Genomic DNA, 17806 nt, shown 5'->3' with positions numbered 1-17806 from the left:
CAGCCATTTTGGAGTCTCCGTGTCCAGTTTCCTGGCGTGGCATTGCTCGACTGTTGTGTGCTGTACAACCGAGTCCTCCACCGGGCACATAATGACCCGGCATGGCGGTTATGGGCCCTTAGGGGGAGACAGGAGGGGGAGTGAGTGGTCTCAGAGCAGGTCATTATACAGCTAGAGGGCACACACATACACACACACACACGCGCACGCACACAAACACACTGCACTCACACTTTCAATATATTCTTCATTGCCTCCATCTCCCATATGTCTAGTCCTCTATTTTTTCTTTTCAGACATCTCTTTCTCCTCCACTCTATCCTCCTGCGTCCGTCTGTTTAAAACTGTTTGGTTTTTGCTCTGCTTTGAAAAAATATGAGCATGTTTTGTTTGTTTTTTTTATTTCTGCTACGGATGCCAAATTTCAGATACTATTTATTGGATAAACAAAACAGACATTTATGGGTAGGAATCTAACTGGTTACAGTGGCTACTAACTGATAAAATCTCAAATCAAATTGATAGGTTGAATCTCTGATCATAAGACACTTAATTATTCTTCCTTTTTAACAGTTAAATATAGGCTTGTGTTGGTTACAGCGTAATCGAAGCCAGGGTTTGTGGTTAGCTCGAGCTCACCGGCCGGCTTTAATGTTCCGACTGACCCACATCAAAGAGAATCCCACCAGGCTGCCAAAATCACACACCCTCCACAGTCTGGCCCACTTTGTGTGTGGGTGCGCACGCGCGCGTGTGCATGCACAGAGGCAGTGGAAGGTGACTGCGAAAGTTTTTGCTCTGTGTGTCCTCTGGTAGCGATTAAGTTGATGGTTAAGAGTCCCCCCGCTGCAGAATGCTCTGTCTGTCTTTAACACACACACATTACACACACATACTTGCACATGACATTTCACATGCAAACATATGCAGTCACTGTCTCACTCGCGTGATCAATGGTACACATCCACGCTAACACGATGTAACATGCACAGTCATTCACGCGCTCACGTACACACCCGTGTGGTGTGTGAGTGTCAGGGTCAGTCAGAGGGCAGACGCTGTGCTGATGTATTGAGAGAGCTCGTCTGGGAATGTCCTCAGTGTGGAAACACATTCCCCATATGCACACACGCACGAAGACACACATGCATGCGCGCACACACACACACACACCACAGATAAAACTGACTAGAAGGGGAAAGGAGAAAAAAGCACTGATGAGGCCCAGATGATCACCCCCTCCTGTTCTCTTTTTTCTCTTTCTTCACCCACTCTTCACCCTCTTCCTTCCTCTCCTTCAGTCTTTCTGTTCATTGTCTCACGTTTCTCCTGTGTTTTGTCTGGCTACAGGTAGACTGCCCCCTAGAGGTTTGTTAAGACCCTGGTTTGATATTGTTAAGACCACTTTCACTTGACTTATTTCCTCCTCTGCTTGCTGTCATCTGTTAGAAGAATGATTTGATTAATTTGCAGTTTGACCAGCTTAATGGGCGAATACAAAAATGTGCAATAAGTCATTGTGAAGATCATATCCAGAAGTATAAAAAAATACAAAATATTATTCAGAGTTGTCATGTAATGGTAACGAACTAGCTGTAATTCACACATTTTTATTTATCATCACAGATGGCAAATTTATTTATGGGATAAATGATATGGTCCCGTAGTGCATTATAGGGATAATATCAAATAAAAATAATTGCTATTAAACTTTTATGACCATCTTTTTAAATTAATTGAATAAAAAAAATTCCATCAAAAGGATGTGCTTTGTAACAAATCACTTTTTTCCTTCTACTTTATAAACGTTTTTATTATTTTGACACACTAACTTGACTTTGCAGTATATAAGATCTACTAACGCGTGTTTTTTTTCTCAGTATTTCTGCTTTGACCCTTACCCCTCCACCCCTCCCACCGCATGCTTATGTGAAACATGCTGTTCGATTTGTACCGTTTGCTTTTCCTTGGCTTTGAACAAAAGTCAAGCGTAGAGAAAAGATAAACCAGTGATGAAGGACTTTGGTACCCACCACACACGTGCAGCATTTACACCAGCACACATGGATACACAGTGTGCGTCCTCTCCCCCCTCCGTATGAAGGTGAGGTGAATTAAAATACAAAGATGGACGCTGCAGCACCAGCAGTGAAAATTGCAATTTCTGCAGCCCGGCCTCTCTCGGCTGACAGGAGATATTTCATCTCCGTTGTCACCGATGTATTAATAAAACATCAGGAGCAGAGTGCAGTCCCAGTCTTTCATACACACACACAAACACACAGACTGTGTGTACACAGCGTGTACAGCAGCCACGTGTGCAAATGCAAAAATATAACAGTGTTCATGAATACAGGCACACACACACAAACACAACTGCAATTTTCCTCCTCAATCACATGCCAGCATCTGCCATGAAAATTTCATGCTGTATATAATGTCCACTTAATGTGTTGCCGCTTAAAGCAATGGCGCCAGCGCTTAGTCTGTGTGTCTGTATGTGCTTTTTTGCATGTGTGTGTGTACTCACACCACGTGGTATGTGAAAGGGTTAATCATATCATGTTTCCAAAGGGGTGTGTGTGTGTGGTGGGGGGGTTTGCAGACCTCTTTTGCTCATCGTACAATGGCCAAAGTGATTGTATGCAAATGCAAGCTGACCTCAATGCACCCTTTGCCTGATTTCTGTGAATATGTGTGTGAGTGTGCCTGCGTGTGCTGTGTGTGTGTGTTATAAAATATGGTTATTAAGGCGGTACAGGATTGATGAGCTCAGCTCTTTTATACACACTCACCCATGCACACAGACACACACCGGTTTCATTCTCCGGCAGAGTGAGGGGTTTGTGTTGAGAGCGAGACCCCCCTTTCCCCCATTTAAAAGACATGAAATTTGTAACGGTTTTTCCTCTGTGTGTGTCTGCGTGAACGTGATACTCTGCGTGTGTGTGATTTGATGCCTGTTTGCAAGTGTTTCTGTTTGATTTCGCATTGGTGTGTGCTAGTCCTGAGATGGAGGAGGGCACTATATTGTGTGTATATTTATATATGTGTGTGTGCGTGTGTGTTTATGTGTGTGTGTTCGTGCCATGTGTGCATGCGCATGCCTGGTTATCTGGCCTCTCTCAGACTGCTCAAAATTCATTACAAAGTGACATCAGCCCAGCCGGAGACAAATGATGGCTGGATGAAAGGGAGCGCTGGGGCTCGGCTAGGATTAGTGTTAGCTTGTGCTGGCGACACATATATACACATACACACACACACACATGCGTACACACTCACACACATGCACACACTTTAATCCACTGGCAGAACACTGCAGATACACAGAATTATCAAACAAGGGGCTGAACTCTCAGAGATGGGTAGGCTAATCTGCTAATAGTGCAGAGCTGCACGTGTGTGTTGGTTTGTGTTTTGACGTGCGCACGCAAATACACACACACATACTTTTTAGCAAGGCGTGCAAAAATCCGCAGACACAATATTTCTGTACGGTGTAGTGGTGAGCATGACCTACACAATCTCATGTTATTTTGCTTTTCATTTTTCCCATTTTTCCCCCCGGATTTTACAGCAGGATGTGTGTTGTAGGCTGTCAGTGTTAATGTGTGCCTCAATTTTGTAGAGCTGTGTATTTTTTCCAGTTGTCGCAATAAAGCAGAATGATAGCGTTTCCACATAATTATGTTTTTACATTACAACAGCATAATTTGTGTTTCCACCATGCTGTAATATTTGTCTAACCTGAAATAACACTTCAAATGAATTGAAGAAAAGTAAAAACGCTTATTTAAAATGAAATATATGGACAAAAAGTCATTATTATGCAATGTCAGTAAATAATATTCTTTATTTTTTTGAGAATTGCATGTTGAAGAGAGGCATCCGAAATGACTGAAGCCGTTTCCCCGGAGGCCATATTTTGTTGTCACACAACCTTTCAGCTTTTAGGCCATGGATGTATTATGTTTCACCCACTAGAAGTGGCATAGCGCGGCTGTTTTCAACAAAGCATGTGTTTAAGTCAATAACATTATTTGCTGGTGAGATATGCTGTTCAGTGGGATACGTTTACTCTAGAAAAAGGTGTTTATGGGAATAAAGCAAACATATAAAAGCTGGAATATTTCTCTAATATCACACTGCAATATATGTTAGAACATCTGCAGCTTTCAGAGTCAAACACCATGAAATTTTCTTTTTCCAGTGCTGCCCTCACAGCCATCGAATGCTGTGTTTTAGAGAGCTCTGCAGATAATGAAGTTGTTGTTTTTGTGTGTGTGTATGTGCATTTTCAGAAGAGACTTTTGAGGACAGTGAGAGACCTCCTCGCTCCTCCTCCAGGCCCGGGCTCAACCTCAGCGACCGAGACTCGGCTGACAGCAGGAAAACTGACCGTAAGTCTGCGCCCGCGCAAACTGTATGCACAAAACACATACGAACCACAAGCCTCTCGTCTTAAGTTATTGTTCATGTGTCGCTCTCCCTCAGATAAGGTTCTAACGTGTGTGTAACATGTGAACGCTGCTGACTAGCCTCCATGTGACCCGCTTTAATCGTTTCCATCTGACAGAAAGAGAAAAAGGGAGAGACGGGGGAGTGGGGGAAACAAGAAGAGGGAGGAAAAAAGGACAGAAAGAGAGAAGGATAAGTTGAGTGTTGTGGATATTACCAGGCAATGTCCAGGCCCCAGATTATTTTTTAATCAAATCAGTTTGCGTGCTTGTAATTTATAAGCGCCTTGCATTAATCTTTTCTCGTTCTTGTGCCCTCTCCGATGACATATTAATTTTTCATAAGCGCAGGATTAGATGGGGGGCCTGTGTATATGTTTTTCTAATATTGCACTGCATCCCTGCAACCCTTAAATTAGTTTTTTCCCTGCACTCTCCCTTCATTTTTCTTTCTCTCCCATTTTTTTTTCCTGGCTCAATCCATCCCTTAATTGTTGTCCAATCTGTGAACCTATCGCAGGCATTACCTTGGGTAGAAAAAAAAATAGCACGAGATAGAAAGAGGGGGAAAGGAGAAACAGTTTATTCGTTTGTAAGTATAGTGAAGCAGGGAGGGGCAACAATCTGTAAAAGGCGACTTGGCGTCGCTGTTATTTTGGGCGAGGTATGGAGCACATAATGCCTCTGCTGTGAAGCTGTGGTCAGGATGGCCCCGGCTTTGTTAGATTTGATTTACCCAAATATGAATTCATATGGTTTTCTTATGTATGAGATGGAAATCCATGGCTGGGAATGAATATTACATGGGGCTTCTCTCTCTCTCTTTTTTTCCCGCTCTGTCTTTGCATGGGGTTCTCATTCTTTCTGCCCCTACTAATGTCTCTTCTACTCTTTCACTCTTGCCCCCCGACTCACACACACACATACACTTCCAACTACACCCTCTATCCATCTGAAGCTCCCTCCCCACCTTCTCTTCCTAGCATGCCATACCTAGCTCCATAATGTGAGGCTCAATGAGGCAGAAGGAGAGCTGAGTGAGGCTGGGGCCTATTAGTTTAGCTAGTCATCTATCTTTCAGCTCTATCTCTGTGACAGGCCTGTCTGACGGACTGGCGGGGGGAACCACCATCCATGCATTTACTGCTGCATATTACCACCAGCGCCATTTAACACCAGAGCACACATGCAAAAGAAAAAAGAAAAAAAAAGAAAGAAACCCACGGTGTTCTTAAGCGTGCTTACGTATGCGAGCGTTCTTGAGTGTAGTGAAGCTTATTTAATAAAGCAGAAATGTATTCCCCTTTTTTTTTTTTAATTTTTATGAATAATTTGTTCTAGGAGTCGCCTTGGGGGTAAGGTTTTAGTTTGTCTAGGAAGGCAGATATAATATTGCTAGTGGCGCTTTTTTTTGGTGTTTTATTATGCATTTGCTTTAAAGGAGACTTGAGAAAGTCAATTGCCAGAAAATGTAAAGTGGGGGTGGTGGTGTTGTGGGGGGGCGGGAGATCCTGGTGTGTTACCAGGCTGTTATTCTGGGGCCTTGTTTTTGTTTTGTCTGTTTGTTTTGATTCTTTTTATAAGTAGGCAGATTTAACATTTCCTTCATCAGGCCTAAATCTTGAGATCTATGTGTGTGTGTGTGTGTGTGTGTGTGTGTCTCCATATGGTATCTCCAGGGAAGGGATTACAGTGTGACCAAGTGAGCAGTGTATTTGCGCACTTCATCTCCAAGACCAAGAGTCTTTAAACAAAGAGGGGCCGATAGATAGATAGAGAGGGGAGAAGAGGGAAGGAGCGAGAGAGAGAGAGGTGAAAGGGTGGGGGAGGGGCAAGGAACCAGCGAAAAGAGCTGTTTCCCTTTCTTCATTTACATTGTCTTGTTTTAATCCCGTGTCACTTCAGATTAATTATAATCCACGTTACATTTTCCATGCAAATGTCCTCAGTGTGGATTACTTCCAGATAGCTTTATGCTGTTTGTGTAGATGGCACATGTCGCCACCATGGCTCAGGGGCCCACTTCTTATAAATAATCAACTAAACAAAGGCCCCGGCATAGAAATGAGCCTGTCAGGCAGCCTAAGGAAATTACAGATCTCTACCTGCTTCAAATTAGCACAGAAATTACTCATTGTTCCTCCAGTCAGATGTTATGTATTATTGCGTGTGCAATTTTGAATCGTGAAGATACGGGCGAAACGAAACGCATTCACATGCAAACAAGATCTCATGTTAAATAATTCTATATTAGCTTGTTTATATTCTGAATATTTGTGTGTGTGTGTGTGTGTGTGTGTTTTTTAATGTGCATGCATCTTGCAAATTTCCCCCAACTTGAGAGGATAGCTGTGCTCCTTTTCTGTCTCTCTCTCTTATATGAGATTAAAATATATTAAAGATATTAGCATGTTTAATTACAAGCCTGCAGCAGTTCCTTTGTGCATGCACTATGTGTGTTTTCTGTGTAATGACAGCTTGTTGAATGTCTCAGACAATTTGTCAAATGTGACAAGGCCACGCTCATATTTATCTCTCATTAGAACACAAGCTGGAGATGGAAGAGAAGGGAAGGCTAGTCATTAAAAACACACAAACTACAAGACAGCTGCTGTTTAATAGCCTTTCTTTCTTTGACTCTCTCTCCATCTGACTATGTCTCTGCCTCTCACCATTTCAATCTTTTTCCAGCCTCCTTCTCTGTGTACTTCCCTCCGGCAAGATCTGGGCCCTGCTGAGTGCTTCAGTGGGAGTTTGGGGTTCAGAGTGTGTTGCTGTAATGTTATCAGGTGACCGGGGGTCAGCCTAATGTGTAACCTCAGAGCAGTAGGCCAGTAAATCATGCTGGCCAGCCCTCCCTGGCCCGCTTTGGCCAGCTCTCCTTCCTAGATTTACTGCTCCGTAACCTTAGCCAGTCTGCCAGGGCTCAAGACAGCTAAATTGAATACTAAATCCAAGCCACCCAGCCCACACTCCCACACCACCGCCCTGCACTCCGCTCTGTGTTTGCTGGGCTTTTTTGTATTTCGATTAAATGAAATGACAGGAGTGGAATCATCAATGGAATTGATGCAGCATGTTAAAAGAAGGTAGAAGACGAGGAAAAAACAGGGGAAATGGTTACAACAGGTTTATTTCACTGTCGACTTGATCCCGATGATGCAGCCGACTTTACGTATAGTCAGTCCTGAAGACACGATGATGATTCAGTGACATACTTGGACAGTTTGTGTGAAAAACTCACTTGGTCAGTCTGCTTTGTACAAAATCTCTTATCTTTTTTTAAACAAAAGGGCGGATTCCAAATGGATCCCCAGAAAAAGCAAGAGCTACAATGGCATTGTTGGTTCCCCTGCCTTTCGAGGAACTATATGGGCCAAAAATACCCCGAGGCTGTGGGCTTCTCTGTCCCTCTCTGTCATTTTTTCTCGTTCTCTCCTCTCCACGTTGTTCTGCCTTTTACCCCATTGCTCCGTGCCTCTCTCCACTGGAGCGTCCACTTGCGTCTATAGAAGTGTATGTGTGCGTATGTGGCTACCTAAACATCCCTGACAGTTGCAAATAAAGATGGGTGGTGTGTGTACTGCTCTCTCCCCCTGCAATGCAAAAGGGGTTGAGTGTCATAAATCACCTTTTGATTTATCTAATCAACTCAGGTCCTGCTCCATGCAGACATTTGTCATTGGTGGAAGGGGGTTAGGGGGTTGAAGGGGCAATTTCAGGTTTATTCTACCCCTCCATTTCAATAGGCTGCAGCTGCTGGAACCCACATGTGGAAGAGGGGATGGAGGAGAGCCGGAGAAGGGAGGGGAAAGTACAAGGGGGAGGAAAAGGAAAAAGGACAGTCATTAAGTATGGGGTGCAGACTAAGAGACAAAAGAAAATGAGAGAAGAGTCTTCTGGTTCTCCCTTGTTCTCAATCATGTGCTCTCCTGTTGCAAGAATATGTGGCTTGTCAAGAACAAGGTTTTAGCGATATTTAGATTTTCCTCTCGTGGTTTTATGGATAGTTTTTGGATTGCGGTTGCCATTGTATTTATTTGTCCTACTGGTAATTATATTCTTGGAAGACACTCTACAATTTTGAATGCAATTCTATGCCTCAAAATAGGTTTATTATTCACTGGCAGAGCTTGCTATTGAAAGCTCCTAAGTGGCCATAGAAAGAACTCCTCTCTCATTCAGGGTTAACCAACTGTTTTTTCTTCATATGAGTTTGAGCATAAGCATAAGTGTTGATTAAAGCACTGGGTCAAAGACGGATTCAAAACAGAAGGACAGATCTTCATGTTGCACACACACAGACAAGCATTTACATTCAACATGACAGTAATCAATGGTGATGTGTCCCCCCCCCACACACACACACACACACACCACCCCCACACCCTCCACATTGTAAATGTGTTTGCAGGCTCTCGTCCGACAATCGCCTCATCTCCTTTCTCAGGGATGTAATTTAGTTGCAAATTGACTGGAAGACGGAGGCAAAAATTGAAAGTTGAAATTAGAAATGGTTATAATAAATATAGGAGGCGGGGCACGGACTCGGGAAAGGTCAGGTGATATGACGGGCGCTTCCAGCCTGCACCGATCTGACCAATGGAGTGTCAGAGGCCTGATATGAAGCACAAAATACACACGCATATTTGCACATAGACACACGCGCGCACACACACACACACTAGCCCTGCAGGGGCCATCACAAGCAGTGGAAGACGAGATTACCTCGCTCTTCTGAGCTGCAGAGCAATTCTCGGATGTTCTTGGAAATTCACATTGTGCCCTTGTGTGTGTTTTTTTTTCTTCACTCTCCCCTTTCTCTCTTTCTTCCTTTCTTCCCTCCCTCCTTCTCTCTTGTCACTTTCCTTGACAGGCCAATATTTCAGGCTCCAGATATAGGGGATTACAAATAAAATAAGTGGAACGCCTACTTAATGCAACAGAATTAAAATGCATGAACGGGCCGGAGGAATTGATATGCGCCCAATACAAACACGAGCCACAGAATAATATGAAATACAAAATGTTTTTTTTCAGCCCCCTCTCCATGTATCAGTGCTTTGATTTCCCTTTTTTTCCATTTGTGCATCTAGCGTGAAGCGTTGATTCGCAAGAGTGAGGCTCACATATTGCCTTGAGTGACCAGACGAGGGAGGGGAAGCGGGAGGAGGGGAGGGGTGGGGGGGTAGCTTAGGGAGAGGAGGAAGAGAGCAAGGAAAAGGGAGGGAAGGAGGGAGGGAGAGTTGCTGTTGCTGTGTCTTTGTGTTGTGCAGAGTGGGTAAATTGCAGTGGCAGAGTATAGCAGGGCCTGCACGGCCTGTATCTTAGGATGAGGCTAATGAAAGATTTATCAGTGGCTGCAGCATTTACTAAATACAACCAGAGGCTGATCTCTCCACACTGAGCCCTGCTGTTAACATCACACACGCTTACACGCACACATACAAACAGACACACACAAGTAGCGCTGGTACTGTACCACCAGCCGTGACAAAGCCCTGAAAATTTAGCATCTTATACAGACACAGGAGTTGTCGAGGCAGCTGGGGAAATGTATATGAACTAATGAAGTGTATAATATTACCATAACATTTAATGTATGTCGTGCTGTGATAATGAGCCTGCCCGAGTTTTTCCTATTTTACATGTCCTGGGGGCAGTGGCACGTCAGCATATGTGAATGTGAATAATACTCTTCATGCTTGTATCCATGCTAATGTTGTCCTGGTGTCAGACTCTTTTTTTAAAGCCATCACCTATAATACATGTGTTGATGTTATTCAGTTATTTGTAAAGCAGTAATTATTTAATGATTGTTTTATGATCCCATACAGCCACAAAATGTCACAATTACATTTTATTGGCCCATTCAAATTGTGCATATTCTGAATGGGAGAGGTGAAATGACAAACCACACAGTGATGTTATGTTCACAAATGATCCAATTCCATTGCGAGGGATGTGAGAATTTTATCAATTTTATCATGTATATTTCACATGTTACAGATTAATACATCCATTTCTCATTTAATATGCAGGATATATTAGATACTCTACTTAATATTCTTCTCCTGTATTCCAAAAACCTTAGAAAAAACAAGTTTGCCATTAATATTGTTGTATTTCTGTTTAAAAAATATACGTATCATAAATATTTGGAATATTAAAATATACAAATGCAGACATTTAACCTGGGAATATAAATACTGAATATTTAGTTGATGAAATCCATTCACTTTTAACCTTTTGCGTTCTCTGTCCCCTCTTCTCTTTGTCTCACCACCACCTGCTAGGAGTGAATGCCGTGTCTAAAGAGGTTACCGGACCGAATGCTATGGTTAAACATTCTCTCCTGCCAGATCGACAAATGGAAAGCCCACCTAAAAGGCCAAAGTCTGCTGAAGGGAAGACCTCAGCTAATGACCAGGTTTGTGAAGTTTTAAAAGGAAACTCCCAGTTGCGTTAGAAAATGTCACCTGTGTTGTTCTTATCTGTTCCTCATTTAGTGTTTGCGGATCTGTATACTGTGTTCACCTTGCTAAAGAAAATCCATCTAGGTTATGGTGCTTATCTATGTACCTATTCAAAATGGCTATTTAAATTTCATATACTAGTTGGACTTTGTCATTGGATCTACAGAAAGCTAATAGCCACTGAGGCAGGTTTGTCTTCATAAGCACTAATGAAATCTAACCTTCACTGTCACTGTGGGATGAGCTAATGGGAAGATACTTAACTATAAGAAGCAGAAATGTTAAGCCAAGCATTTAGCAATTCCTGGCGCCGGCTTTCATTCAAAGGGTTAAATGCATCCTACTATTCCCCCTCTGACATAGCTTTTCAGCATCAAGCACAATAGGCCGGCCTTTGTGTCCTTAAGTGGAATACCTGCACTAGCCTTAGGACTCCTTGCCTGCTTCTTTTCCCCTTTTTGCATCTCTTTAAATTATATGTGTTTTTAAATTAGATTATGAAGTATTAGCTCGTCTGGTTCTGGTAGGAAGGAAGACTTAGTCATTTCAGAAATGGATTCTATTAAGACAGGTGGTAGGGAGGCAGCTATGCTCAGAGTACTCGCTGTAATGAGGGCAAGGCATAGCTTAGGAGAGTACACACCTTTGTCATCTGCAATCTCCTGATTAGAAATTCTGGCCAATCTTGTTTTCTACTAATAAAATGGCACGACTTAAAAGATTTAAACAAATTACATGAAAGATGGTTGATTTATGTTTTCTAGGCCAAGTTGGGCATGGTAACTGGGGGCCGGGTGGCAGATAGTGAGGATTACCAAAAATTCTTGTTTTGACAGATTTAGTGGAATTTTAAAAAGTAAGGTGTGACCAGTGAGGCAGATGGCTGGCTAATTTAATGGCCGTGCAGTGCAAGAATGATACCCACTGAAGTACATTGAGCGTAATAAGTAACTTCTGCTCTTGAATTAAAGGAAAATATTTTCCTTTTCTTTAAAATCATTTCATTATTTCTCCACCTAGTTATTGTGCTGTCTTGTTTTTTAGGTTCAGCAGTGTCCGTACTGCAACTACAGCAGTAAAGATGCCAACCGTATGCAGCTACATGTTATGTCCCAGCATTCCATGCAGCCAGTGATCCGCTGCCCACTGTGCCAGGATGTCCTTAGCAACAAAATCCACCTGCAGCTACATCTCACTCACCTTCACAGCGTGGCACCCGATTGTGTGGAAAAGCTCATTCTGACTGTATGTAGAAGTAATGACTAGAAATACAATTTGTTTGAGTGTGTCTGTTAGACTGTGTGTGTGAGAGCAAACTGCACATTCAAAGCAAAAAGGAATTGTGATGTTACTTGTTGTTGCTGCTAAATGTTCTCTCTTGAGATGCTCCCATAATCTTGAATGTTGTTACTGTCCACCGAGAGAAGCAAATTCTTTCCCTAAAATAAGCTTTGATTTCAATACAAGAAACAATTTGGCACGCTTCCTCTGCACTTTCTATATCAGATTATAAATTGGTATAATAACAATCTTTGGTCTTTGCAGGTTGTTGGACCTGAAACAGCAACACCAAATAATATAATGCACCCCCAGACTGAACAAGAGAGAAGTATGTCGTTAATGGATTCCTCTACCTCTCTCACAGATGGGTCAGGAAAGTCTCATGGTGAGCAGAATATGTAGCTTACACTGTTTTCTTTCTGTCATTAATTTGTTGGCCAGATGATGGTAAAGGTCCACTGAAGAACTTGAGTGTGTAATTTTCTATATATTTGTCAGAAAATACTGACTGACGAGAACCTTACATTTTATTTTCTATGCGTAGGAAACATTTCAAAGGATGAGCTGGCCAATCAAGACAAGAATGATTTAGACCTGCAGCGTGAGGAACTCAAGCCCCCAAAGGAGGCCTCAGAGGCCCCAGATTGGAAGAGAGCCAGTGGATTAAGACATGATAGCAAATCCCCTGATAATCTGCAGGAGCATCTCAGTGAGCTCCAAAGACTTCAGCATCAGCAACAACAGCTCTCTGTATCAGATCGTCATGTCTACAAATATCGTTGCAACCACTGCAGTTTGGCCTTCAAAACAATGCAGAAGCTTCAGATACATTCTCAGTACCATGCCATCAGAGCAGCCACTATGTGCAGCCTTTGCCAGCGCAGCTTCAGGACATTCCTGGCCCTCAGGAAGCATTTAGAAAATGGGCACCCTGAACTTAGTGAGGCTGAGGTGCAGCAACTCATAGGCAATCTGCCATTGAATGGAGATATCACAGAGAGTGAGGCCAGGGCCTTGGAGGAAGCTCAGGCCTTTGAACATGACTTGGACAAAGATGATGAAATGGACCAGGAAGAAAAGCCCAGTCCCACAGGAAGTGACAGTAGCTCCCTGCTAGATGACATGGGAGCAGAACCAAAACGGACCCTACCATTTAGAAAGGGGCCCAATTTTACAATGGAAAAATTTCTGGACCCTTCTCGACCTTACAAGTGCACAGTATGTAAGGAGTCCTTCACCCAGAAGAACATCCTACTAGTACACTATAACTCAGTTTCCCACCTACATAAATTGAAAAAGGTCCTTCAAGAGGCATCAAGCCCAGTTCCACAAGAGCCAAGCAACAGCATTGACAACAAACCATTTAAATGCAATATTTGCAATGTTGCATATAGCCAAAGTTCAACACTTGAAATTCACATGAGGTCAGTTCTACATCAGACCAAAGCCAGAACAGCCAAAAATGACATGAGCAGCAGCAGCAGCAGCAGTATCTCTGGAACTAGCGGTCCAGTATCTTCAAAAAGTCCAGGCCCAAGCACACAAGGGAATGCAAGCAATTTAGACGCTGCAAGAAGTGGTACACCTTCTTCTAACAAAGAAAACACTGTTGAACCCAAAGAACCTAACAGCAGTAACAACTCAAAACAAGCAGCAACTACTGACCATGTTTCAGCGCAGGCAAGCAGCCAACAATCAGCACAGTCCTCAGCCCAACTGCAGCTGCAGCTTCAACATGAACTCCAGCAACAGGCTGCTTTCTTCCAGCCTCAGTTCCTCAATCCAGCTTTTCTCCCCCATTTTCCAATGACCCCAGAAGCATTACTGCAGTTTCAACAGCCGCAGTTCCTCTTCCCATTTTACATACCTGGGGCAGAATTCAACCTTAGCCCAGAACTTGCGCTGCACTCAGCTGCAGCTTTTGGAATGCCTGGTCTTACTGGATCATTTCTAGAAGACCTGAAGCAGCAGATGCAACAGCAGCACCAGTTACAGCAGGCTCAAGTCCAGCAACAGGTTCAACAGCAACAGCAGCAGCAGCAGGCTTCTCAATCACAGTCACAAATTCTGCAGCAGAAAAACCAGCAACTGCAGAACCAGAAACCAAAAATGGAAGCTAGCACAGTCTCAGCTTCAGAAATACAAATGTCTAGAGATGCAGAGGATCACCTGGAAAAACAGGAGAACAGGGCGAAGATGGAAAATGGAGGTGATGCATTGAGTGATGTAGGAAAGGACAACAAAGAACCCAAAAGGTCAAAGTTTCCAGAGCCTCTGATTCCCCCTCCACGTATTGTGTCAGGAGCAAGAGGTAATGCAGCAAAAGCGCTATTAGAGAATTTTGGATTCGAGTTGGTGATCCAGTACAATGAAAACAGACAAAAAAACCAAAGGAAAAGCAAAGATGGAGTTGAACAAGTAGAAATGAATACTGATAAGCTTGAGTGTGGGATGTGTGGAAAGCTCTTCTCTAACATGCTTATTCTCAAGAGCCACCAAGAACATGTGCATAGTCACTTTTTCCCATATGTGGAACTTGAAAAGTTTGCCCAGCAGTACAGAGAGGCTTATGACAAACTTTATCCAATAAACCCTTCTTCACCAGAGACACCACCGCCGCCACCACCTCCTCCTCCTCCTCCTCCGCCACCTCCTCCTGCTCCAACCCCAGTGACAGCTCCTCAGCCTCCTGCCATGTCAGTGGCCAAGCCGCAAACCCCAGTACCTTCACCGGTTCCTGTTTCCCATCAGAGTTCACACCAACCCTCTCACCAGACACAAACGCCCCAGCCACCGCCCCCACCTCCACCACCTACTGCCCCCCCTGCACCACCCCAAGTGCAGCTACCTGTTCCCTTGGATCTGCCCCTTTTCCCGCCTCTAATGATGCAGTCTGTCCAGCACCCAGGGCTACCCCCTCAGCTGGCCCTCCAGCTGCCCACTATGGATTCGCTGTCCACAGACCTTACACAACTCTGCCAACAACAGCTGGGTCTTGATCCAAACTTCCTCCGCCACTCTCAATTTAAGAGACCGCGCACCCGCATTACCGATGACCAACTCAAGATTCTTCGCGCAAACTTTGATATTAACAATTCTCCTAATGAAGAGCAAATTCAGGAGATGTCAGAGAAGTCTGGCCTGCCCCAAAAAGTTATAAAGCACTGGTTCCGTAACACCCTTTTCAAAGAAAGGCAGCGGAGTAAAGACTCTCCCTACAACTTCAGTATTCCTCCCATTACAACACTGGAAGACATTCGATTGGAGCCCCAACTAAGTGCACAGGAATACCACAGAGCAGACTCAATGATGAACAAGAGGTCCTCCAGAACCAGATTCACTGATTACCAGTTAAGGGTACTTCAAGATTTCTTTGACACTAATGCCTATCCAAAAGATGATGAGATTGAGCAGCTCTCCACTGTGCTCAACCTGGCAACACGAGTCATTGTAGTGTGGTTCCAGAATGCTCGCCAGAAAGCTCGAAAGAGCTATGAGAACCAGGCAGACTCTAAAGACAGTGAGAAAAAAGAGCTGACTAATGAACGATACATCAGAACCAGCAACATGCAGTACCAATGTAAGAAGTGCAACATTGTGTTCCCACGCATCTTTGATCTTATCACTCACCAGAAAAAGCAGTGTTATAAGGATGAAGATGAGGAAGGTAATGACGACAACCAATTGGAGGAGTATTCAGATTCTCCTGAGCAAGGTCCATTTAAGATCACCCAGGGACCTTTAGACATACCTAAGCATTCCCAAACAGGAACTCCCAGCAGTTCTGGCTCAAGCTCCCCTGTGATGTCCTCTCCTCGTACTACCATGGGCAAAACTTCCCCCAAGCCAGATTTGACCCCTGAAACTGAAGTTAAACAAAATGAGACTGCCCCTTCACCAGTGATAAAGTCACTACCAGAACCAAGACCATCTAAGGCTTGCACACCGCAGCCACCTCCACAAAAAGCCCCCCAGGCACAAATGTCAAGACCCCATTCCCAGCCTCAGGCAGCTGCAGTTCCCTCAAGTCCACTGTCCCTGGCACTGTCTTCACTTACAAATAGCCTTCCCCATCAGATGCTTCAGTACCAGTGTGATCAGTGTAAGATAGCATTCCCCACTCTAGAGTTGTGGCAGGAGCACCAACACATGCATTTCTTGGCTGCTCAGAACCAATTTCTTCACTCACAATTCCTTGAAAGACCCATTGATATGCCCTATATGATATTTGACCCCAACAACCCCCTTATGGCTAGCCAGCTGTTATCTGGAGGTCTCTCCCAAATCCCATCTCAGGGTAGCTCTGGCTTAGCTTCTGCTGCAGGCTCTGGGGCGATGAAGAGGAAACTTGATGACAAAGAAGAAAGTGCCAATGACAAAGATGGCGGTAACAGTAGTGAAGAGCAACACAGAGATAAACGTTTAAGAACCACCATCACACCAGAACAATTGGAGATTCTTTATGACAAATACCTACTTGACTCTAACCCAACAAGGAAGATGTTGGACCATATTGCACGGGAAGTTGGCTTGAAAAAGAGAGTTGTGCAAGTTTGGTTCCAAAACACTCGCGCTCGAGAGAGAAAGGGGCAGTTTAGGGCTATAGGGCCCTCCCAGTCTCACAAGAAATGTCCCTTTTGCAGAGCATTGTTTAAAGCTAAATCTGCTCTAGATAGCCACATACGATCTAGACACTGGCATGAGGCTAAGCAGGCAGGTTTTAGCTTGCCACCAAGCCCAATGATGAATCAAGACAATGAAAGAGGTGAAAGCCCCAATAAGTATAATTTCTTTGACTACCCACAGCTGCCTACCAAGACTGAGCCAAATGAGTATGAGCTACCCACTGCATCCTCAACCCCAGTCAAACCATCCGAGGCGCAAGTAAAAAACTTCTTAAGCCCTTCATCCTTAAAAGCTGAAAACTGTGATGAAACTGAAGGGCCTAATATTAATTCAGCAGAAGTTTCATCTTATGATCTCAGTAAGATGGACTTTGATGAGACATCATCAATTAACACAGCCATTAGCGATGCTACAACCGGAGATGAGTATAATAACAATGAGGTTGAAAGCCTTACTGCCAATGGAGGAGACAAGCTAAGTGACAACAAAAGTGGCCTGATGCCAAATTCTGATAGTGGCAATGAAAGGTTCCAATTCAGCATGGTGAGCCCTGCCCTCAGCTTCTCTGGAAAAGACTGTGACTCTTATTTTAGAGATGATGAATTTGATGAAAACAATGACAGGAGTGAATCATCAAGCCTAGCTGATCCTAGTTCCCCTAGTCCTTTTGGAGCAGGTAACCCCTTCAGCAAATCTGGGAAAGGCAGCAATGCTGGGGATAGGCCAGGGCACAAACGATTCAGGACCCAGATGAGTAACCTGCAACTTAAAGTACTCAAAGCCTGCTTTAGTGACTATCGCACGCCTACAATGCAAGAGTGTGAAATGCTAGGCAATGAGATTGGACTCCCTAAACGTGTTGTTCAGGTGTGGTTCCAGAATGCGCGTGCTAAAGAAAAGAAATTCAAGATTAATATTGGAAAGCCATTCATGATAAGTCAAGGCTCACCAGAGGGACCCAGA

At 43.8% G+C, this 17806-nt stretch overlaps 1 protein-coding gene across 3 annotated transcripts in view; it reads left to right on the top strand.

Annotated features, from left to right (window-relative positions):
• The window catches only part of zfhx4 (zinc finger homeobox 4), an 83510-nt gene that overhangs the window by 60437 nt on the left and 5267 nt on the right, over positions 1-17806 (top strand). For all 3 annotated transcript variants that reach the window (XM_063483849.1, XM_063483848.1, XM_063483850.1), the window contains exons 7-11: positions 4305-4403; positions 10757-10890; positions 11981-12181; positions 12482-12602; positions 12762-17806. The exon at positions 12762-17806 is cut by the window's right edge and continues 367 nt beyond it. In XM_063483849.1, the coding sequence (XP_063339919.1) occupies positions 4305-4403; positions 10757-10890; positions 11981-12181; positions 12482-12602; positions 12762-17806 (5600 nt within the window). The remainder of the gene's footprint in view (positions 1-4304; positions 4404-10756; positions 10891-11980; positions 12182-12481; positions 12603-12761) is intronic.

This window comes from Pelmatolapia mariae, linkage group LG9 (assembly GCF_036321145.2).
Source record: "Pelmatolapia mariae isolate MD_Pm_ZW linkage group LG9, Pm_UMD_F_2, whole genome shotgun sequence".
Classification (NCBI taxonomy): Eukaryota; Metazoa; Chordata; class Actinopteri; order Cichliformes; family Cichlidae; genus Pelmatolapia; species Pelmatolapia mariae.
Note: the sequence above shows the minus strand (reverse complement) of the source record. Positions and strands in the feature narration are given on the sequence as shown.